The sequence below is a fragment of the Xenopus tropicalis genome, chromosome 7 (genome assembly GCF_000004195.4).
Source record: "Xenopus tropicalis strain Nigerian chromosome 7, UCB_Xtro_10.0, whole genome shotgun sequence".
NCBI lineage: Eukaryota > Metazoa > Chordata > Amphibia > Anura > Pipidae > Xenopus > Xenopus tropicalis.
The window spans coordinates 72,852,330-72,869,503 of record NC_030683.2 but is presented as its reverse complement, the minus strand read 5'-3'; the positions used below and the strand labels follow the sequence as shown (position 1 = coordinate 72,869,503).

General features: G+C 34.9%; 1 protein-coding gene across 1 annotated transcript in view; it reads right to left on the bottom strand.

Moving 5' to 3' along the window:
- The window catches only part of barx2 (BARX homeobox 2), a 30,147-nt gene that overhangs the window by 3,885 nt on the left and 9,088 nt on the right, over nt 1-17,174 (bottom strand). Inside the window, exons 2-3 of the mRNA XM_002934879.5 lie at nt 3,129-3,435; nt 119-203 (exon numbers count right to left, since the gene is read on the bottom strand). Of these exons, the coding sequence (XP_002934925.2) occupies nt 119-203; nt 3,129-3,435 (392 nt within the window). The remainder of the gene's footprint in view (nt 1-118; nt 204-3,128; nt 3,436-17,174) is intronic.

Genomic DNA, 17,174 nt, shown 5'->3' with positions numbered 1-17,174 from the left:
CTACTTTTGCCAAATACAGAGATGTTTTCTGAGATGCTTTTATTATGTTAAAAAGCACAGGGATATGCTCAACATCATTGTCTGTGGTTGTTCTCTGCATAACTTTCAACAAACTTACAATTTTTTTCCATTTCATCCGACGATTTTGATACCATGTCTTGACCTGAAGCTGTGTGAGGCCTAGTGACTGAGCCAAGTCCAATCTAGAAAATAAATTGAGCATAGCTGAAATCAGTGCAAAGATGATAAATGTTAATGTTAAATGTTAATCTGGCAATAACTTATGTATACATGATTTAATATTTAAGCTGAATGGGTCAATAGCCATGTGGCCCATACACAGTTTATGGGTTATGATGAGTCTTGCAAAACCCTATATTTAAATACAAAATAAGATTTGAAATTATTGTTAAAATTCCAGATAATCAAACATTTTCTAAACAAAGACAATATAGCTCTAAGCAATTTTAAAGGATCTAAAGGGATTCTGTCATGATTTTTATGGTGTACTTTTTATTTCTAAATTGCACTGTTTAAATAGTAAATAATTCACTCTACCATTTACATTTTGTTCTTGAACCAACAAATGTATTTTTTTAGCTGTAATATTGGTGCCAGTACTAACCATTAGAACTGCTTTCAGGTGACCTATTGATTCTCCTATTTTGATATCTATACCAGGTATCAGTGAGCTGCTATCTTGCTCCCTTCCCATTGTTCTGCTGTTCAGCTGCAGGGGGGATGGGGGGAGGAGGGGTTGGGAGGGGGTGATACCACTCCAACTTGCAGCGCAGCAGTAAAGTGTGAATGAAGTTTATCAGAGCACAGGTCACATGGCTGTGGCACCCTGGGAAATGAAGAATATGGCTAGCCCCATGTGAAATTTCAAAATTAAATATAAAAACAAATCTGTTTGTGCTTTTAAAAAACAGATTTCAATGCAGGATACTGCTAGAGATGCTCTATTAACTGATGCTTTTCTAAAAAACACAACATGTTTTCCTATGACAGTTTTCCTTTAAAGTTATTTTTAAATGTAATTGCAAATAAAATCAGTGTTCCTAAATCCCATTTTGTTCTGTCCACTCACTCCTAGTGAGTAACAGAAATCACTCTTTTTTCCAGATTTTTCAGCTGACTTTAGGGTTGCTACTTTTCTTGAAAAAAAATACTGGTCTTCCTATATTTTTATGTTTTTCCCTCTTAATAACATTGACATCAAGCATCATTTTTACCGGCCAGGTGGCAACCCTAGCTGACGTCTGCCATTCTACTTCAAGAGAAACAACAGGTAGAGCATAGAATTTAAACAGCCAGGAAGATACTATTTTTAATACAAAAACTTAATTTACAAATAACTTTAAATTCAGTGAACATTTCAACTAATAAGTATTGGAAAGTCATTTGTCTGTTAAGTCTGTTAACCTGTTGACAGATGAAAACTAATTACTGATTACTAAACCTGTAAAATGCAATGTACATATTTACCTTAACGCAATTACACACTGTTTAAAATCACCCATATTTATAAAGCTGTGTAATGATGTTATGTTAAGATGTAGCTGAGTGTAAAAATTTGGCATAAAAGAGGTTTTAGTTTGAGAAAAGTTATTCAAATGTTATTGTTGCATATTATTGTTGAATAAACATGTCAGGTAGCTCTTTGTAATGCATTATTTCTGTGATCATAATGCATTGCATTAACTCACTCTTAAGGACAAGTATGGAAGTTAATAAATATGCCATTGATTTCACAACAGCATTTACTCTGTTCTAGTGTGATGTATTGTACACTGCTTTAGCGATTTGCCTCAGAGAATTTATATACAGACAGGGCAGCTGATTTTGTAGTTTACTGTAACCATGGACTTGCATCTCTCTGCCTAATAACTGTAGCTCAGAATCTCACTGCAATAAAAGGACAAGCACGGAGAAGCTGTAATCTCTGCCAGTAGTAATGCCTTTGATCTTGGGCAAGTGTACAAGAAGAGGAGTCAATGACCTTTGATATGAAAAACATTTGTCAGATCAGATCCTAGTGCAATGTTGGGGATGTACCTACATTCAGTTGACATCACTGTGCAGCTGGGAAAAATATGACCCTTAAACAGCTGGACTCAATTGGCATATACAGAACATTTTGGTAGACTGAAAAAAATGCATTTTAAATGGAGCTTAGTCATGCTCTTAAATGGAAACAAAACTGAAACTGATAATGTTATAATCAGAAGAACCAGCTCTAATATGGGAACCAGAATAAAACATTCTAGTTTGTTGTAACTAGAATCGCACGAAAAAAAAAATCTTTAAAGAAGATACTTTGTTTTAAAGGCAGAAACAAGTGACAGCATATGATTGCCTGCAATAAATGCATTACAAGCTTTCAGGACACCTAAAGCTGACTATGCACAGGTCAATATTGCCTGGTGGTTGGTCTTTAACAATGGTCTTCCAAGCCAAATCATACAGATATAAATTAGATTTCTTAGAAAATCTGAATGCTTTACCACATTGAGCTGCAGATGCAGTCCTGTCATGTTGGGCCTGCACAAGCAATGTGGGTTGCTGGCCCAGGGGGCAAACATCTGGATCAGCCTGATCTGACCCACCACCTGGGTGGTCAAATCAAGCAAAGATCTGTTCATATTGTGAACTTGCCGGACCACCTTATTTTAGCGTGTTGGACATGAGAATTCGGAATGCTTGTATTACATCTGAATGTTTATATCTCTGCCGGAAAATTATATGTAAAACTCAGTAAAGCAAATATTATTTTGTAAAAGACAACAAGTTTGCATTATTTGAATATGTATTAAAATGGAATTTTGAAAGTTTATAGCAATTTGTTCAGACCTCTGTGGACTGGAATGTTAGAAACCAAAAACATAGGAAAATGAAGAAAAATAGGTGATGAGTTCTCTACCATCTTCTGTGTGGGATAATTAATTGTGCATACCATTTGAGTAAGAACGCCTAACTTGCTGTCTTGCAGTAAGTAAAATTGCATACAAATAAAGCTGAAACATTAACAAGGGAGAATTGGGGATATTTTGGGGGGATATTAAGGTATCATATTTTAACAGTTTGTTACCATTTCTAATTACACTCTCTATTTTAACGTGTCTTACCGGTCTGGTGTAGATAAATATTTTTGCTTCTGGAATTTTTTCTCTAGTCCCATAAGCTGGAGCTCAGTGAAAATGGTTCTGCTACGCCGTGGCTTTTTCATTCTTGGGGTGGTTTGCTCATGTTCTGACTCACTACTTTGGTGGACCTCACTGGCTGGAGTCTCTGACCGAGTGCATCCTGGTGAAAGATGAGTAGGGGACAGCACTGGATGATGGGAGGATGGGGATGTGGGGACCATGTGTGTTACAACATTGGGCTGACGTGTAATCACTGATAGAAGAGGGTACGGTCTGAGTGAAGACGACCCTAACAATAAAATAAGAAAGAGAAATGCATCAGACATAGAGTTATAAATAACATGTCTATAAAGATTCTCATTCATCCAGGTCATGTTATACAATATCTAGTAGAATTAAGTCTAAAACAACTGGACTTTCCTGAAAAAATGTTTCACCACTCGTGCGAGTGGCTTGAACTAAAAAAGTTCTAGATATAAATATAAATAACATTTATATATAGAAATAAATAACATGATATGTCACCTTAACTTATTCTACTGTAAAATATACAAATAGATTTGAATCATGAAGAAAAACAAAGAAACAAGGTGAAACTCTTGAGTCTGTTCATTATTCCATGTTTCCTTTTTTATTATACCTTACTGTATCTTACTGAATTTATATTGTTAAATAGTATAGGGCTAATACCTTGTCCCTTTCTGGTTTTCTTCAAACCCATAAAGTGCACTTTATATATTTACACCAGTTCAAGTATAAAAGATCATGTTTTCCTTAAAAGCTATATAAAAACAGATATTTAAAAAAAATATACAAGAACCATCTCTCTTTCCTGTCAGGAGCCTTTGATAATAAAAGTAAAGTTCAGCATCTCTTTTTTACTGTTACTGTCCATTTAATATGAATATATAATGAATTCACTAGCAGAAATTGGACGAATCACTTTCCTTGCATCATCAGCAGCACATAGCTTCCACAGTTATAATTAAAAAGCCACTAATAACAGTGTCAGCAAGGCACCTTTGATATATTAACAGCTACATTAATTAATCAAAGGCTTGAACCATAATATGTAACATAGTAGTTTTCCTCTTGGCTCTCTGTGCATCAAAGCTCCAGGGTTGAACAACAAGAAATTGGGTGGCAAATTGTGGGAACATTATGGCTTCTTTACCAAGGTTTGAAGCATTTGCAGATCTATTTATAAAGTATACACTGTGTTCTCCCTCTGGGCAAATACAACCTGTCCTGGTTAGGAAGATGGTAGAAAAATCGATGACAGATTATGAATGATTGGTTTAGTGAATTGTCAGGAGCTATTGTGTAAGCATTTTTTCAGTGTTATTAAAATAAGTAGGGATCAAATTGCTTTGAATACTTTATTTTCAGACATAATATACTCTGGATTCAATTGCTAGGGATCCATTTTCTCTCCTGTGTTGAGCAGGTATTTGCACTATGGCAGCAGGCTACTTTAAAGGTGAGCTAAGGTTACCAGATGTGCTATAAAAACCATCTCCTTAGTAATTGTAGGTCAGTGAATAAGGTTTGTTTACCAACCGTTTGCCATCTTTTCTTATCACATGCAGCTAGCTTGCCAGAAAACAGTGAGGATTCTTTAAACCATTTGGAGTGCTGCATCCTGTTCATACCCAAACAGCAACTGCATGAAATATCAAATGAAACCCCAACACTCAAAAATCTTTCCATCTTTCCAAGTGTCCACTATAACAAGCCTGAAATAAAACAACCCCAGCAAGTCCCTTGTAATTATTGTTACCAATATCATTGTGTTTTCAAGGCAAATCATTCAGTGGGTAGGAGCAGCAAGCTCCCAATTAAGTATATTTTTAACAACTTCATAAATGTGTAGCACAAAGTTTCTGCTTTTTTGTGATCCAGAACATGTTGTGCTGTACATCTCTGAATAAAGTTAGATGCAATGATTTAAGTTGAGAGGCTTTCAGTGGATTTGTTGAAAAGATACTGAATAGGGAGCTTGCTATTCCTACCCATCCCAAACAAATGCAAATGTACATATGCTGAATGATTAAATAAAAAAGTTTTAAAGAAATAACCTTAGCTAACATATTCCCTTTTGATTACTTATAATTTTGTATTTAAGAAGCTTTAAATAACCGACTACTCAGCCTACGACATTCCACAGAGAGGAAATGACAGCAATCTGCTAACAGCAACATTAAATTACTTAAAAAAAAGGCAAGGTCACATTAGAGAGGTGTTGTTTCTGCATTTGTACTGTTAGATTAATCTTTTATAATTATTTTCATTGCACCATATATGTATCAAATTATTTTTGTATAAACACAATTCTATAAATAAAACCTCATAATGTAGTATAAGAAATATATATAGAGTGCTTTTTTAAACCAACTTCTGTTTTCATATGACCTGATTCACCATATTTATAAATATGGTTTCACTGACACAGTACCATGGGCTGGGTGCAGCACTACAAAACCATTCATGTCCCCAGCTTCTTAATGCAATCACTGGACCACTAGAGTAATTCCATCACTTATATCCCGGCATCCAGCATCTTTCTGTAATTTGAATGCCCATTACTTGAGGGCGTATTTATTATGCTGTGTAAAACTAATTCGCCGAAAAAACAGAGTAAAAAGCTGTGTAAAATAAATGAAAAAGATCGCCATCTGAACGCCGGATATTACGCTGTTATTTTCCATACGTTCCGGTGGAAGAAAAAACGAGTATTTTACGCCGTTTTTACGCCATTTTTACACGCAAAGCCTGGCAATGTGTGGCGAATTTTCTCGCCGTTTTTTACACAGCATAATAAATATGCCCCTAAGTCTGGTTTAAACCATTTAAACTTAATTAGACTTAATTCTGAGCTTTTTGGATAACGGGTTTCCAGATAAGGCATCCCATACCTATAATTGTATGTGCTCTGGCAATGCAATGGAACCAGATTATAGTAGGTGCCAAACAAAATCAGCAGCCACAGTTATAAATCACCCATGAGATTCTGTGCTTTATCAAATGAGTAGCTCACTTGTTTTGCCACCATATTGTTGGCAAAAGAATCCTTTTTGGTGTATTTGATGCTTACATTTTATTTTAGCAGACTTGAAAAGTTTGGAGATCCAAATTACAGAAATATACAGTATCCAGAAAACCCCAGGTCCCAAGCATTCTAGATAATAAATCCCATACATGTACTATTAAAATATCTGTGATATACCTGTAACAATGTCCACAATTTACAGGCCATTACAGTAATTGACAATGCTTAGTATCAGAACACTTGTAGATGGCACATGTAACCAAGTGGCCGTACTGATGGGGTAGAAATGATATAGCCCCATCATATAGCCCTATTCTTGTTTTTTTAAAAACTGCTCCACCTGCCTTTACTTAAAAAACAAACTCACTGTACTAAAGCACTCTGGGTTAAAGTATGCCATGTATGCCTTGTGATCAGTACCATATTCAGTTCCATGCTTCATCATTATGATTGCTCATACAAACATAAACAATATGCAGTTATTAATATATTTTAAAGCACAATATGATCTCTAAAAAAATTAAAACAATATGACTTGTTTATTTTATTACTATCCAAACATATCCTTAAGTCTTGTTTAAACACCAGTGTAATTAATGAACTGATTTCTCATTTGCAAATAAGTAACTTCCTCTGTGTAACAAATTACTACTACCTCATTATGTCATGTTAATTTTCTTTTGTTTTGAAATCAAGAAGAAAATATTGACTGCTGGCTTAAAGTAAAAATAAAAACTGACTTTATAATACCAGATGCCACCCACTAGTAAAACCAAAGCAAGATTATTATCTTTATTGCCTGAGAGAATACAATTATATTTTCTAGCACTTGTATAAAAGAAGAATATGAAAGTGTATATCTTTTAATATCAATTCAAAATTAAATACCATTTCTTAAAGTTACTCTTCCCTATCCCATCTCAGCAATCTGTCTCCCTACATGCTACGTGCTGTCAGAGGCTGTTTTGGAACATACTTGGAGATTAGGTGGTTGGATGTCACTGCTAGTGTATCATTTCTGCTTTTGCTGAAGGGCCATACAGCCAGCTATACCCAAGAGAGCCCAGTTTGCTATGTATTGTGTTGTTGTGAAGCAAATCAAATTTTCCTACAAAAGAGTATTTGATGCTTCACTTAGGGGCTGATTTACTAACACACGAATCCGACCCGAATTGGAAAAGTTCCGACTTGAAAACGAACATTTTGCGACTTTTTCGTATGTTTTGCGATTTTTTCGGATTCTGTACGAATTTTTCGTTACCAATACGATTTTTGCGTAAAAACGCGAGTTTTTCGTATCCATTACGAAAGTTGCGTAAAAAGTTGCGCATTTTTCGTAGCGTTAAAACTTACGCGAAAAGTTGCGCATTTTTCGTAGCGTTAAGTTTTAACGCTACGAAAAATGCGCAACTTTTCGCGTAAGTTTTAACACTACGCAAAATGCGCAACTTTTTACGCAACTTTCGTAATGGATATGAAAACTCGCGTTTTTACGCAAAAATCGTATTGGATCCAAAAAATTCGTAAAGAATCCGAAAAAATCGCAAAACATACGAAAAAATCGCAAAGTACCGATCATTACGAAAAAAACGCAATCGGACTCCATTCGACCCGTTCGTGGGTAAGTAAATCAGCCCCTTAGTATATAGTATAATTATTTTATTTAATATGCTTAGTAAAGTATATTGAAAGGGTAAATTATTTTCCAAAAATTTTTTCCAGTTTAAGCATTTTTATATAATATACCAGAAATAACTGATTTTTTTTCCACAGATTTTGTCTCATGTTCCTGAACATTAGTATTTGGATGGTGAACAACACATTTTTGTTGCTCTTCTAACTTGAATGTTCAATGACTTGTGGGGTGGAGGACTACAATATGGCCCCACCCCACAAATATGTTCTATGGTCAAAAACACAATGACCATTTTTAATATGGCACATCAGAACCCTATATTTCTCGCAGCCACTTCTCATTCAGTAGAACAGTAAACACATACTAGTATACTAATACTGCTGATGGGAGTGAACTAGAGACATTTCTGAAGTAATACTAATTGTTTCTACAAGCTGCTCAAAGCTTTGTGATCTTCTAATCAATGTGAATTGCCTGAGAGAAGGGAGGGATTTTTGATTTAAAAAATTATTTTCCATCCTTATTAAAAACAGTATTTTAAATATATTTTAACCTAGAAATGTTCACCATGTTCTTTGTTACCTATAATGATGATGATGATTATTAATGTTAGGTTGTTCCCCATCATTAGGGCTGCGTGCATGAGTATGCTGCCAAAATTCCCCTACACGCTGTGCCTGCAAGTCTACACCTGAACTCGACTCAAAAATCATCTTCAGATTCTATTTGCATGAAAAGTGCTTTGTAAATGCAAATTGCTGTTTTACCATAGGCTGTAATTAAACAATTATAAAAATGTGTCACAGTATTTTCATAATTAAATATGATGAATGTATAATTAAAATTTCATCATTAAATATAATAAAATTGTGATTGGGTTCCTTAATTAAATATTACTGAAAAACTGTTAGCACTACATAATAAAAACTATAAACATATTTTTTTATTTTACATATTTTGTAGCTTGGTACAAAATATCTATGTGCATTTTTTTGTTATTGTTTTTAGCCTTTTTTAGGAGATCGATTCATTTTTCTTTGTTTCTGCTCTGATTTTGAATAATATATTCATGTGTAATTTAATTCATTAGTATAACAGTTTATTCCAGGTTTATAATATTAGAGTTGTCCCAATAAGTGTGAACTGATCTGTAGCTTTGAGGTTGTGTTATTTTATTAGACTGTTTATTAGACCGAAACCGCAGCAAGTAAAACACCCTGCCACAGCTGATTCTCACTCAGTATAATGGGAAATACACTGTTTTTAGTATTCTTGTTCACACCTAGCATATAGGGTATATTTATATATGTTTGTATTTCATTTTGAACCAAAAGAGTGCAACATATTGTGGAAAATTAAAGACTTTGCTGTAAATTCAAACAGAAAGGCTTTGGGTGTCTGAATATTTAACAAAATATGAGACAGGAGCTCACCACAGAAAAAAACACTTTCTATTTATCCCTATTCACTCTAACTTTAAACCATTGATAAATACACTTCTACCCATAGAAACAAATTGACAGTAAATTTTTCTGTGATAAGCTCTAATCTTACATTTTGATAAACCTGCCCCTTAGTGAAAGTCATATAGGAAAAAGGAGCAAGTCCTGTATTTTGCCCAGGAGCTGTAACCCATAGCAACCAATAAATTGTTTAATTTTAAAGGGGTGACCCGTAAATTCCACCTGCTGATTGGTTGCTATGGGTTACTGCTCCTAGTGCCTTTTATTACGCAATCCCTAAGTCTTATCATGCTACACCAGTTCCTACACAAGTTTACTAAGATGCTCCAGGATAAAAAGATCAATCACTGTGGGTGCCAAATGTTAGGCACCCCCATGAATAGAAAGCCCTTTTTATTGTCTGATAAAGTACAGTAAAATGTGTGAAGGTGTGTAGCAACATATGTTTTCTGAGTTAACACATGAGTGGGTGCTGCTCTACTGCTTCCCCCTAAACACCAAAACAAGTGCATCCTAATGCTGGATTATTTCTTTAACTAGTTAGTTGGTTATCTGCATTCTATATATAGTACCATGGCCTCACAACCTATGATGTTCAGAGTCAGATATGAACCCTACCCATGCCAGTCATTGGTCAGTCTGATCCTCACTGTTGGTTAATGAATAGTGATATAATTATACCACAACCTTGAACTGATAAGAATAGAGTTTATTTGTAAAAAAAAAAAAAAAATCTGACTCATATAAAAGATGTATAAAAAGATTTAGTGGTAGCAGACAACAGGGGATTTGTCTTCTGGGCGCCCCTAGGCTGCCCCCGTTGATCGAAACCACCCCCCAATGCGCATGCGTGAACGAGCGAACAACCACCTCGCCCCCCCGTGCGCGCGAGCATGCATGCGCATACATTTAAAGTCCCATAGGGAGCAGTGGGGAGAAGTATGGAAAAAAACTTTAAAAATTCCGTTGCATCCGCCCCTACATTTCTTCTGCCCTAGGCGGGGGCCTTTGGGGCCTCTCCACAAATCCGGGCCTGGCAGACAATATTGTCCTACTCAGAGCAGGTGCCTATGGCAGCTCCTGCTATAATCTGCCTCCTTCTTGGTTTACTTTCTGTTTAGGAAGAAGATTGAAAAAAAAACAGAAAAAATACAAAATATAATATGGGCTCAATTGTCCTTTAACACATGGATGGCAAATTTTGGTTGGCAGCTGGTTTTAAACTATGACCTAACATTCAATAATAGCCTTCAACTGCTGAGCTATGCTAGGAATTGTTATTTACTTTAGTTAGAAGGCCACAACTTTGAAATCCAAGCTTGAAGGGCTAATTATTGCCCTTGTGTCAAAATTACTTAAGTACAGAAAACAAGCCTCAGGAACAAGAGTTCATATTGCATGTGTTTTACCTAATAGCTGTTATAGTATATCATATAGCTGATCTATTTTCATGCTGAACACCTTGGTGGTGGTGCACATAGATCAGATTACATGGTAAGCAAAATGGTAGTGCCATAAAAAAATAATGAATAATGGTTGCTTCCGTTTGGAGCAGCTTTGGCTAAAATTTTTCAAACTGAAAGCAGTTTCGCATTCCAACTTCTGTGTTCTGTCAAGCTAGGTAGATAATTACATTAAAACAATAAGATAAGACATTTATAATGAGCTACTCATTATCTGAAGCCTGATACAGATTGTGGCTAAGGAGAGGGGGGAGTTTGGGGGGAAGAAGAACAGGTAGAAACTAAACATTTATTTGAGTTTATAATCAAAAAGATAGAAAAATAGGAAAATTGTGTTTTGTTTTTTTTTAAAGAACACATTTTCAACACAAGTTCTTTTTTATATAAGCATATGCTGCCCCTTTGGAAAAAGTTCCTTTGATCCACATTTCTTCAGTAATTACAGGAACATTTTCCCTTTGCCCTTCCTCTCATAGCTCCTAAATGTGGATGCCAACTGTCCTCTTGATCCCTTTCAATCAGGTTTCTGCATAGGACACGCCACAGAAACAGCTTTAACCAAGGTCATCAATGATATCCATGCTGCTAATGACCAGTGACACTATCCAGTTTTAAATTTCTAACTCCCATAGAATCCTAATGGTTGCTTGCCACCATAAACTAACGTGGAGCTTTTGGTATTTTCTTATATACCTGCCCCCGTGCCCCCCCCCCCCACACACACTGTCAACAACATCACTCTTCATCCAGTCTCCCAGGGCAGTTATCCAGGAATGACATTAGATGCCTTCCTCACCTTCTTTCCTCACCTTCTGGGTCAATGCTAAATCCCTGACCAGAATATGCTTGTACATTCTTAGGATTACTGTTAAACTATCCTCTCCAGGACAATTGTAACCTATTACCTATAACTTTAAACTAGGCCCAACTTGGGACAATCTACCTTTCACATAGTTTATCACATGTGGTGAACCAGCTAAACATTATGTTTAGTATATATGTGTGACAGTATTAACACACAAGATGCTTTGTTATATGAGATATATATGTCCCCCCTGTGATGGAACACTAACAGTGCGTGAAAGTCCTTCATGTGTTCCTTTCTATGTTAGATGTCAATGCCCACCTATAACACAGATTATAACAGATTATATAATTCTCCACAATATACACCATGGACAACTTTAATAGTGTCACAATAAAAATACCCACTCCAGTTTAGGGGATATTAAAAGAAATGAATTTCCTGGACCACTTGGTAGTCTGTCCCCATATACATCTGAATAGTTTGCTCCTTTCTGTCACTGGATCCAACATCACTCCAAAGCCATTAAGAGTTACATAAAAATAAACCAAAAAGAATAATATATTAACAAAGCATACACTCTATGCTCTATGTAAAGGCATACAAAATACCATTTCAAGCAAAACTACTTAATGTTTAGTAATACATTTGTATGATACTATCAGTTTGGCTTCATCCATTAGGCAAGTAGCAACTGTGCTCTGCAACAGCTGCTGGGAGAAGATAGATGGGGTGGGTGGGCCTTACCTGATTTTAGATTCAGTGATGCAATCCCAATCAGATACCAATTTGAAAACATATTAGTACAGACATGAGGCACATAACAGAAGCCTAATGTGAAAATGTATGTGTACACAAGTTTTCAGGTATGTTTATAATTGCCATACCTTTAGAGAAATGCCCTGAAAACTGGATTCAGTCCAACCCACAACATTTAGTTGTGCTTTAATGAATGTAGCAACATTGTAAGACCTATAATGCACAGGTTGCTGGAAAGGTCCTGCACCATGAAATTAATAAAAACTATTTAGATATAAACACATGTTTTATCTTTTCAAAACATATTTAGATGCTGTAGATTTAAAGGGGACATATTGTGTGAAAAACAATATTGTGCCAATGAATTGTACTCATCTAAATAAATAAATGCTTTAAAAATAGTCTTCAGGCTCATTTATTGAAATGTTCCCCCAAAACACCACTAGTCCCGCCCAGCTGTTCCACTTCCTGCTGGTTCCTTTCCCAGGCTGTGCAGGGGAGCTGGCGGCGCTCAGCACACTGCACTGTAGGATAGGAACCAATCAGCAACTAGGCTGACCTAATAGGGAACTAAAGCATGTCTTTGCTTGTGTGACTGCAGGGCTATCCCTCTCCTACTGTGCTTCTAGCAGGGTCCGCACACCCTTTGTTTGAAACACAGACAGGGACCTGAGAGGATCTATAGGGAGCTCCTATAAATGGCCTAGTTTTACAGATAGTATTCATTTTTGACCAAAGTGAAACCAGCATCATATATTATTCATAAGTGCCTATAAGATTTGATTTTTTTTTCATTTATCCTATATGTCTCCTTGAAGGGAAAGGTATAACACTTAGAAATTAAATATGAGGGCTTGTTTATTGCTAGCAAGGCAGGGTGAAAAGTGCAAAAATAAAGTGCAAGCCACCATGATAATTGCATTTTGTGCCCTACTCCACCTTCAGGGTCAGTGGTCTGTGGCAGTGATCCTGCCCTCCTATGGCAAGCAGTTACGATAGGGCAGCCTCGGGTCTGTGGTGCTTCACTCGGAATCCTGTACCAGATTTATAAGCCAGTAAAGGGTAGAGAGCACATGTATACCCCAAATGCAAGTGCTTTTTGAATTTGTCACAATTTTGTTCTTTACCTTATGCCAGATAAGGAGTCAGAGGTGCAGGTGCTATTTAAACGTGTAGTAATGGGCGTGATTTTGTACCTCTGGCATTTAGGGCATTCATAAATTAAACCAATGATAAAGAACTCTTATAGTTGATTAAAACAATTAACTAATTTATAGTCAGACTTCTACTGAAGTCTATAAAAAAAAGATTACTTAGCAGCAAAACAAGAGAAACGTCATTCTTACAGTGACTATAAGCAGCAAAGCTATCAGTGCCATTTGGTCACTGCAATATTTTAACTTAATCATCTCCCAGAATTTATAGACCTTTCCTCTGTTTTATACAGTTGGAAGAGCTCTAAAGCATATGCATTTGTACACAGTCTAAATGTCTGCCTCTGGTTTAAATTCCATGTTGTAAAAGTAATTGTAAGGTAATTTGCATTTGAAGCATGCCACCAAATAATCATAGACTAATATATACCTTTCAATTAAAAACCTGCTTCAAGTGCAATATTCACTTTGCTAGCTATTATTTGTCAAATCTTTACTTCTTAATCCTAATTTATGGGCTGAAATGTCAGGTGCTATACATTTTCTAGTATCTTAAAGGCTATTAATTGTTCCTGGTTAAGGTTAATTTGCGAACACAGTTGCAAGTGAGCTAAAATAGATGCAAATGCTATGCCTATCAATGCCACTCAGAATGGCAGAAGTGACACAGTCTTGACTCTGAAAATGTAAGCTGCAACTTGCTTCTGATTTGCTGTCACATGCACAAGAAATTGCCTTGACGCATCTGAAGCAATTGTGGGGTGCTCACACAGCTGCAATTACAAATTCTTGGGGGAAAAAGGTGGATCGTCTTAAAAAAATTTATGATTTATGCCTGAAATTGGGATATAGGATATACCTAAATGTGACATTTTTTGTAGAATTAAAAGTGGTTCTAAACACTGTTTCAAAACCATACTATATACATACATTTTGCTTTGCTAGTTCCAGCATTCTCAAACTCATTATCAAGAGTTAAAGCATGCTAGGAGCTAACGTCCAACAACTTAATGGTGGTATGCTTAAAGCAACAGTACTCAACAACACTTTTTTCAAAATTTGAATTATTTAATTAATGTCCTCCAATGAGAATTTTATCTGATATGTGTAAACTTTGCTCCATGTCCTTTGTTCCTCTTTGCTAGAGCCAAAAACAACTAAAAAGCAGTATGATCTTCGTCCTCCTCTTTGACTGAAGTTATATAGGAAAGCCAAAATGCTCTGTAATCTCTGTAGTTAACAGCATGATTCCTGAATATGGGCCTCCTATTTAAGAAGCAATACATGTTAAGATGGCCATACAAGTTCAGATTTTAGTCTTCTTTTGACGAATGCTCAGATATCAATCATGTGTTTAAATGCAATGATCTAAAACTAACATTCAGATTGAAATTATAGGATAATGTACTAAAAATAACAAAAGGATGTTCTGAACATTAAACAATTGGCAGACACCAACTGTACGAAAGTGACGTGCCATAAATTCAGTGTAGGTCACCCAAGGATATCATTAGATACACAATACATGCATAGATTTCCTTATCCAACTGAAATTTTCTAACCTGTACACTCAACTAAACAGATGATAATTTGGAGCCCACACAGTCTGAAAATTGTATGAAACATTGTTTTATACGATTATATTGGTGCGTGTATGGCTTTAGCTTTAGTTAGTTTAGGGGCAGATTAAGAAATGTGAGATTAAAGCTCACCACAGAAAAATTCATCCATTTTATATTCACACATATGGGATTTTTAGAAAAACTTTCACCCATTGATAAATACTCCTATACGAATAAATTGGGAGTTGGTGAATTTTTCTGTGGTGAGCTCTAAATTCACACTTAAATACTAATACTAATTTCAGAAAATATGCATTGATGATGTAAACATATATACTAGGCAGTAAGAGGAAGGTCTAAGGGAAAAAGACAATTTATAAGAAGCAGTTACTTTACTATACTCCTTTCTCCACAAGGATAAAATCAAATACTATTTCAAATTTCAAAATGCGGAATCCTGAACTTTTTCTGTAAAATTCCTAGAATGTGATTTGTTTTGACCAGATGTATTTAGGAATCAATCTGTTCAATCACTTTAATAAGTATTGGTCAATATGAATCTGTATCGGTGTTCAAGACCCTATGCCCAGGCCTGATTCCTCCCCTTTCCTATCTCTGATAAGCCCATGCGCAGGACAGTCAGCTCATACACAGACTGCAATTACATATTTATCAGTTTTCTTTCTATATAGGCTCCTGTAAAGCTGCTGCCCTTGTTTGCCTGTATAGCAAAGGGGTGTGTGTATGTGTGACTTTGTTACATCAGATCTCACTCCCACTACTTCTCTTTTTTTAAAGGCTGTAAACACTTTAATGAATACAAAAACCGACTAACTTATTTATATGCAATGTTTAATCTATGCTTTAGTAGGTGATAGCATAGTAAAGTGAAAGTATTCACAGAGTTTATATATATATATATATATATATATATATATATATATATAAAATAATCATCTGTGGCCAGCACACCCTTCAATGTTTCATCAAAATTTTTTTTATTGTAGATATATTGTTAAAACCAACGTTTCAGTCCTTATTAGGACCTTTTTTCAAGGATGATCCTTGAGAAAGGTCCTAATAAAGACCGAAACATTGGTTTTAACAATATATCTACAATAAAAAAATTTTTGATGAAACATTGAAGGGTGTGCTGGCCACAGATGATTATTTTCTATACAGACATAATTTTGGCCAGCACCCCGCAGAATATTGAGCCTTGGAGTGCGGACACCATTTGGATTGATATATATATATAATATATATATATATACAGTATATATATATATATATATATATATATATATATTATACAATTTCTTTTAGTGATTAAGTTAATTTTGTTTTATTTTTATACATACTATCCTTATCAGTACTGCACAAACATTTTCTTTATAAATTTACATAGATAAATCCCATTCAGTAATGCCTTTTCTAACTAAAAAATAAAAATCAGATCAAATTTCAGGATGCATACATTTTCACAAACCTGCCAGAAATGATATGACTAATTACCATACAGCCTTAAGCATATTTAAAAAATCAATGTTTAAATATAATATTCATACAGGACTTAATACTACCTATCACTCCAAATAAAAACCTCTCAGTTTTGAAAGGGTTAAACTCCACATTATTGCTATTTGGCAACATTTCTGCCACCTGCCTTTAGAACTGAGATAAAATTAGTACTCGGTTAATATAATTTTGAATACCATACTTAATGAATCAACTGCTATTGCATAGATCTAAATGAAAGAAATTGTGATACGTTTAACCAAAATTTATTGTCAGCTCTCCATATAAAATAAACAACCGGGAGCAATTATCTATGGGGTAAATGTAAAAAAAAAAACAGTTTCCATAAATTGATTACATATAGTAAAAATCATTATTTGAACATATTAATAAATTACACTCATTATACAAAATTGAGCCTGAAATATAAAATATAGTTACAGTATTTTACAATTAAATTTTTGTTTTATTAGATTATTATTATTATTATTATTATTATTATTATTATTATTATTATTATTATTATTATTATATAAATATGTAAACTACTGTATAATAACAATACAGGCACTGCTATGATTGTTAGCAACTCTGGATCATTTAAAAGTTAAGAAGGAAT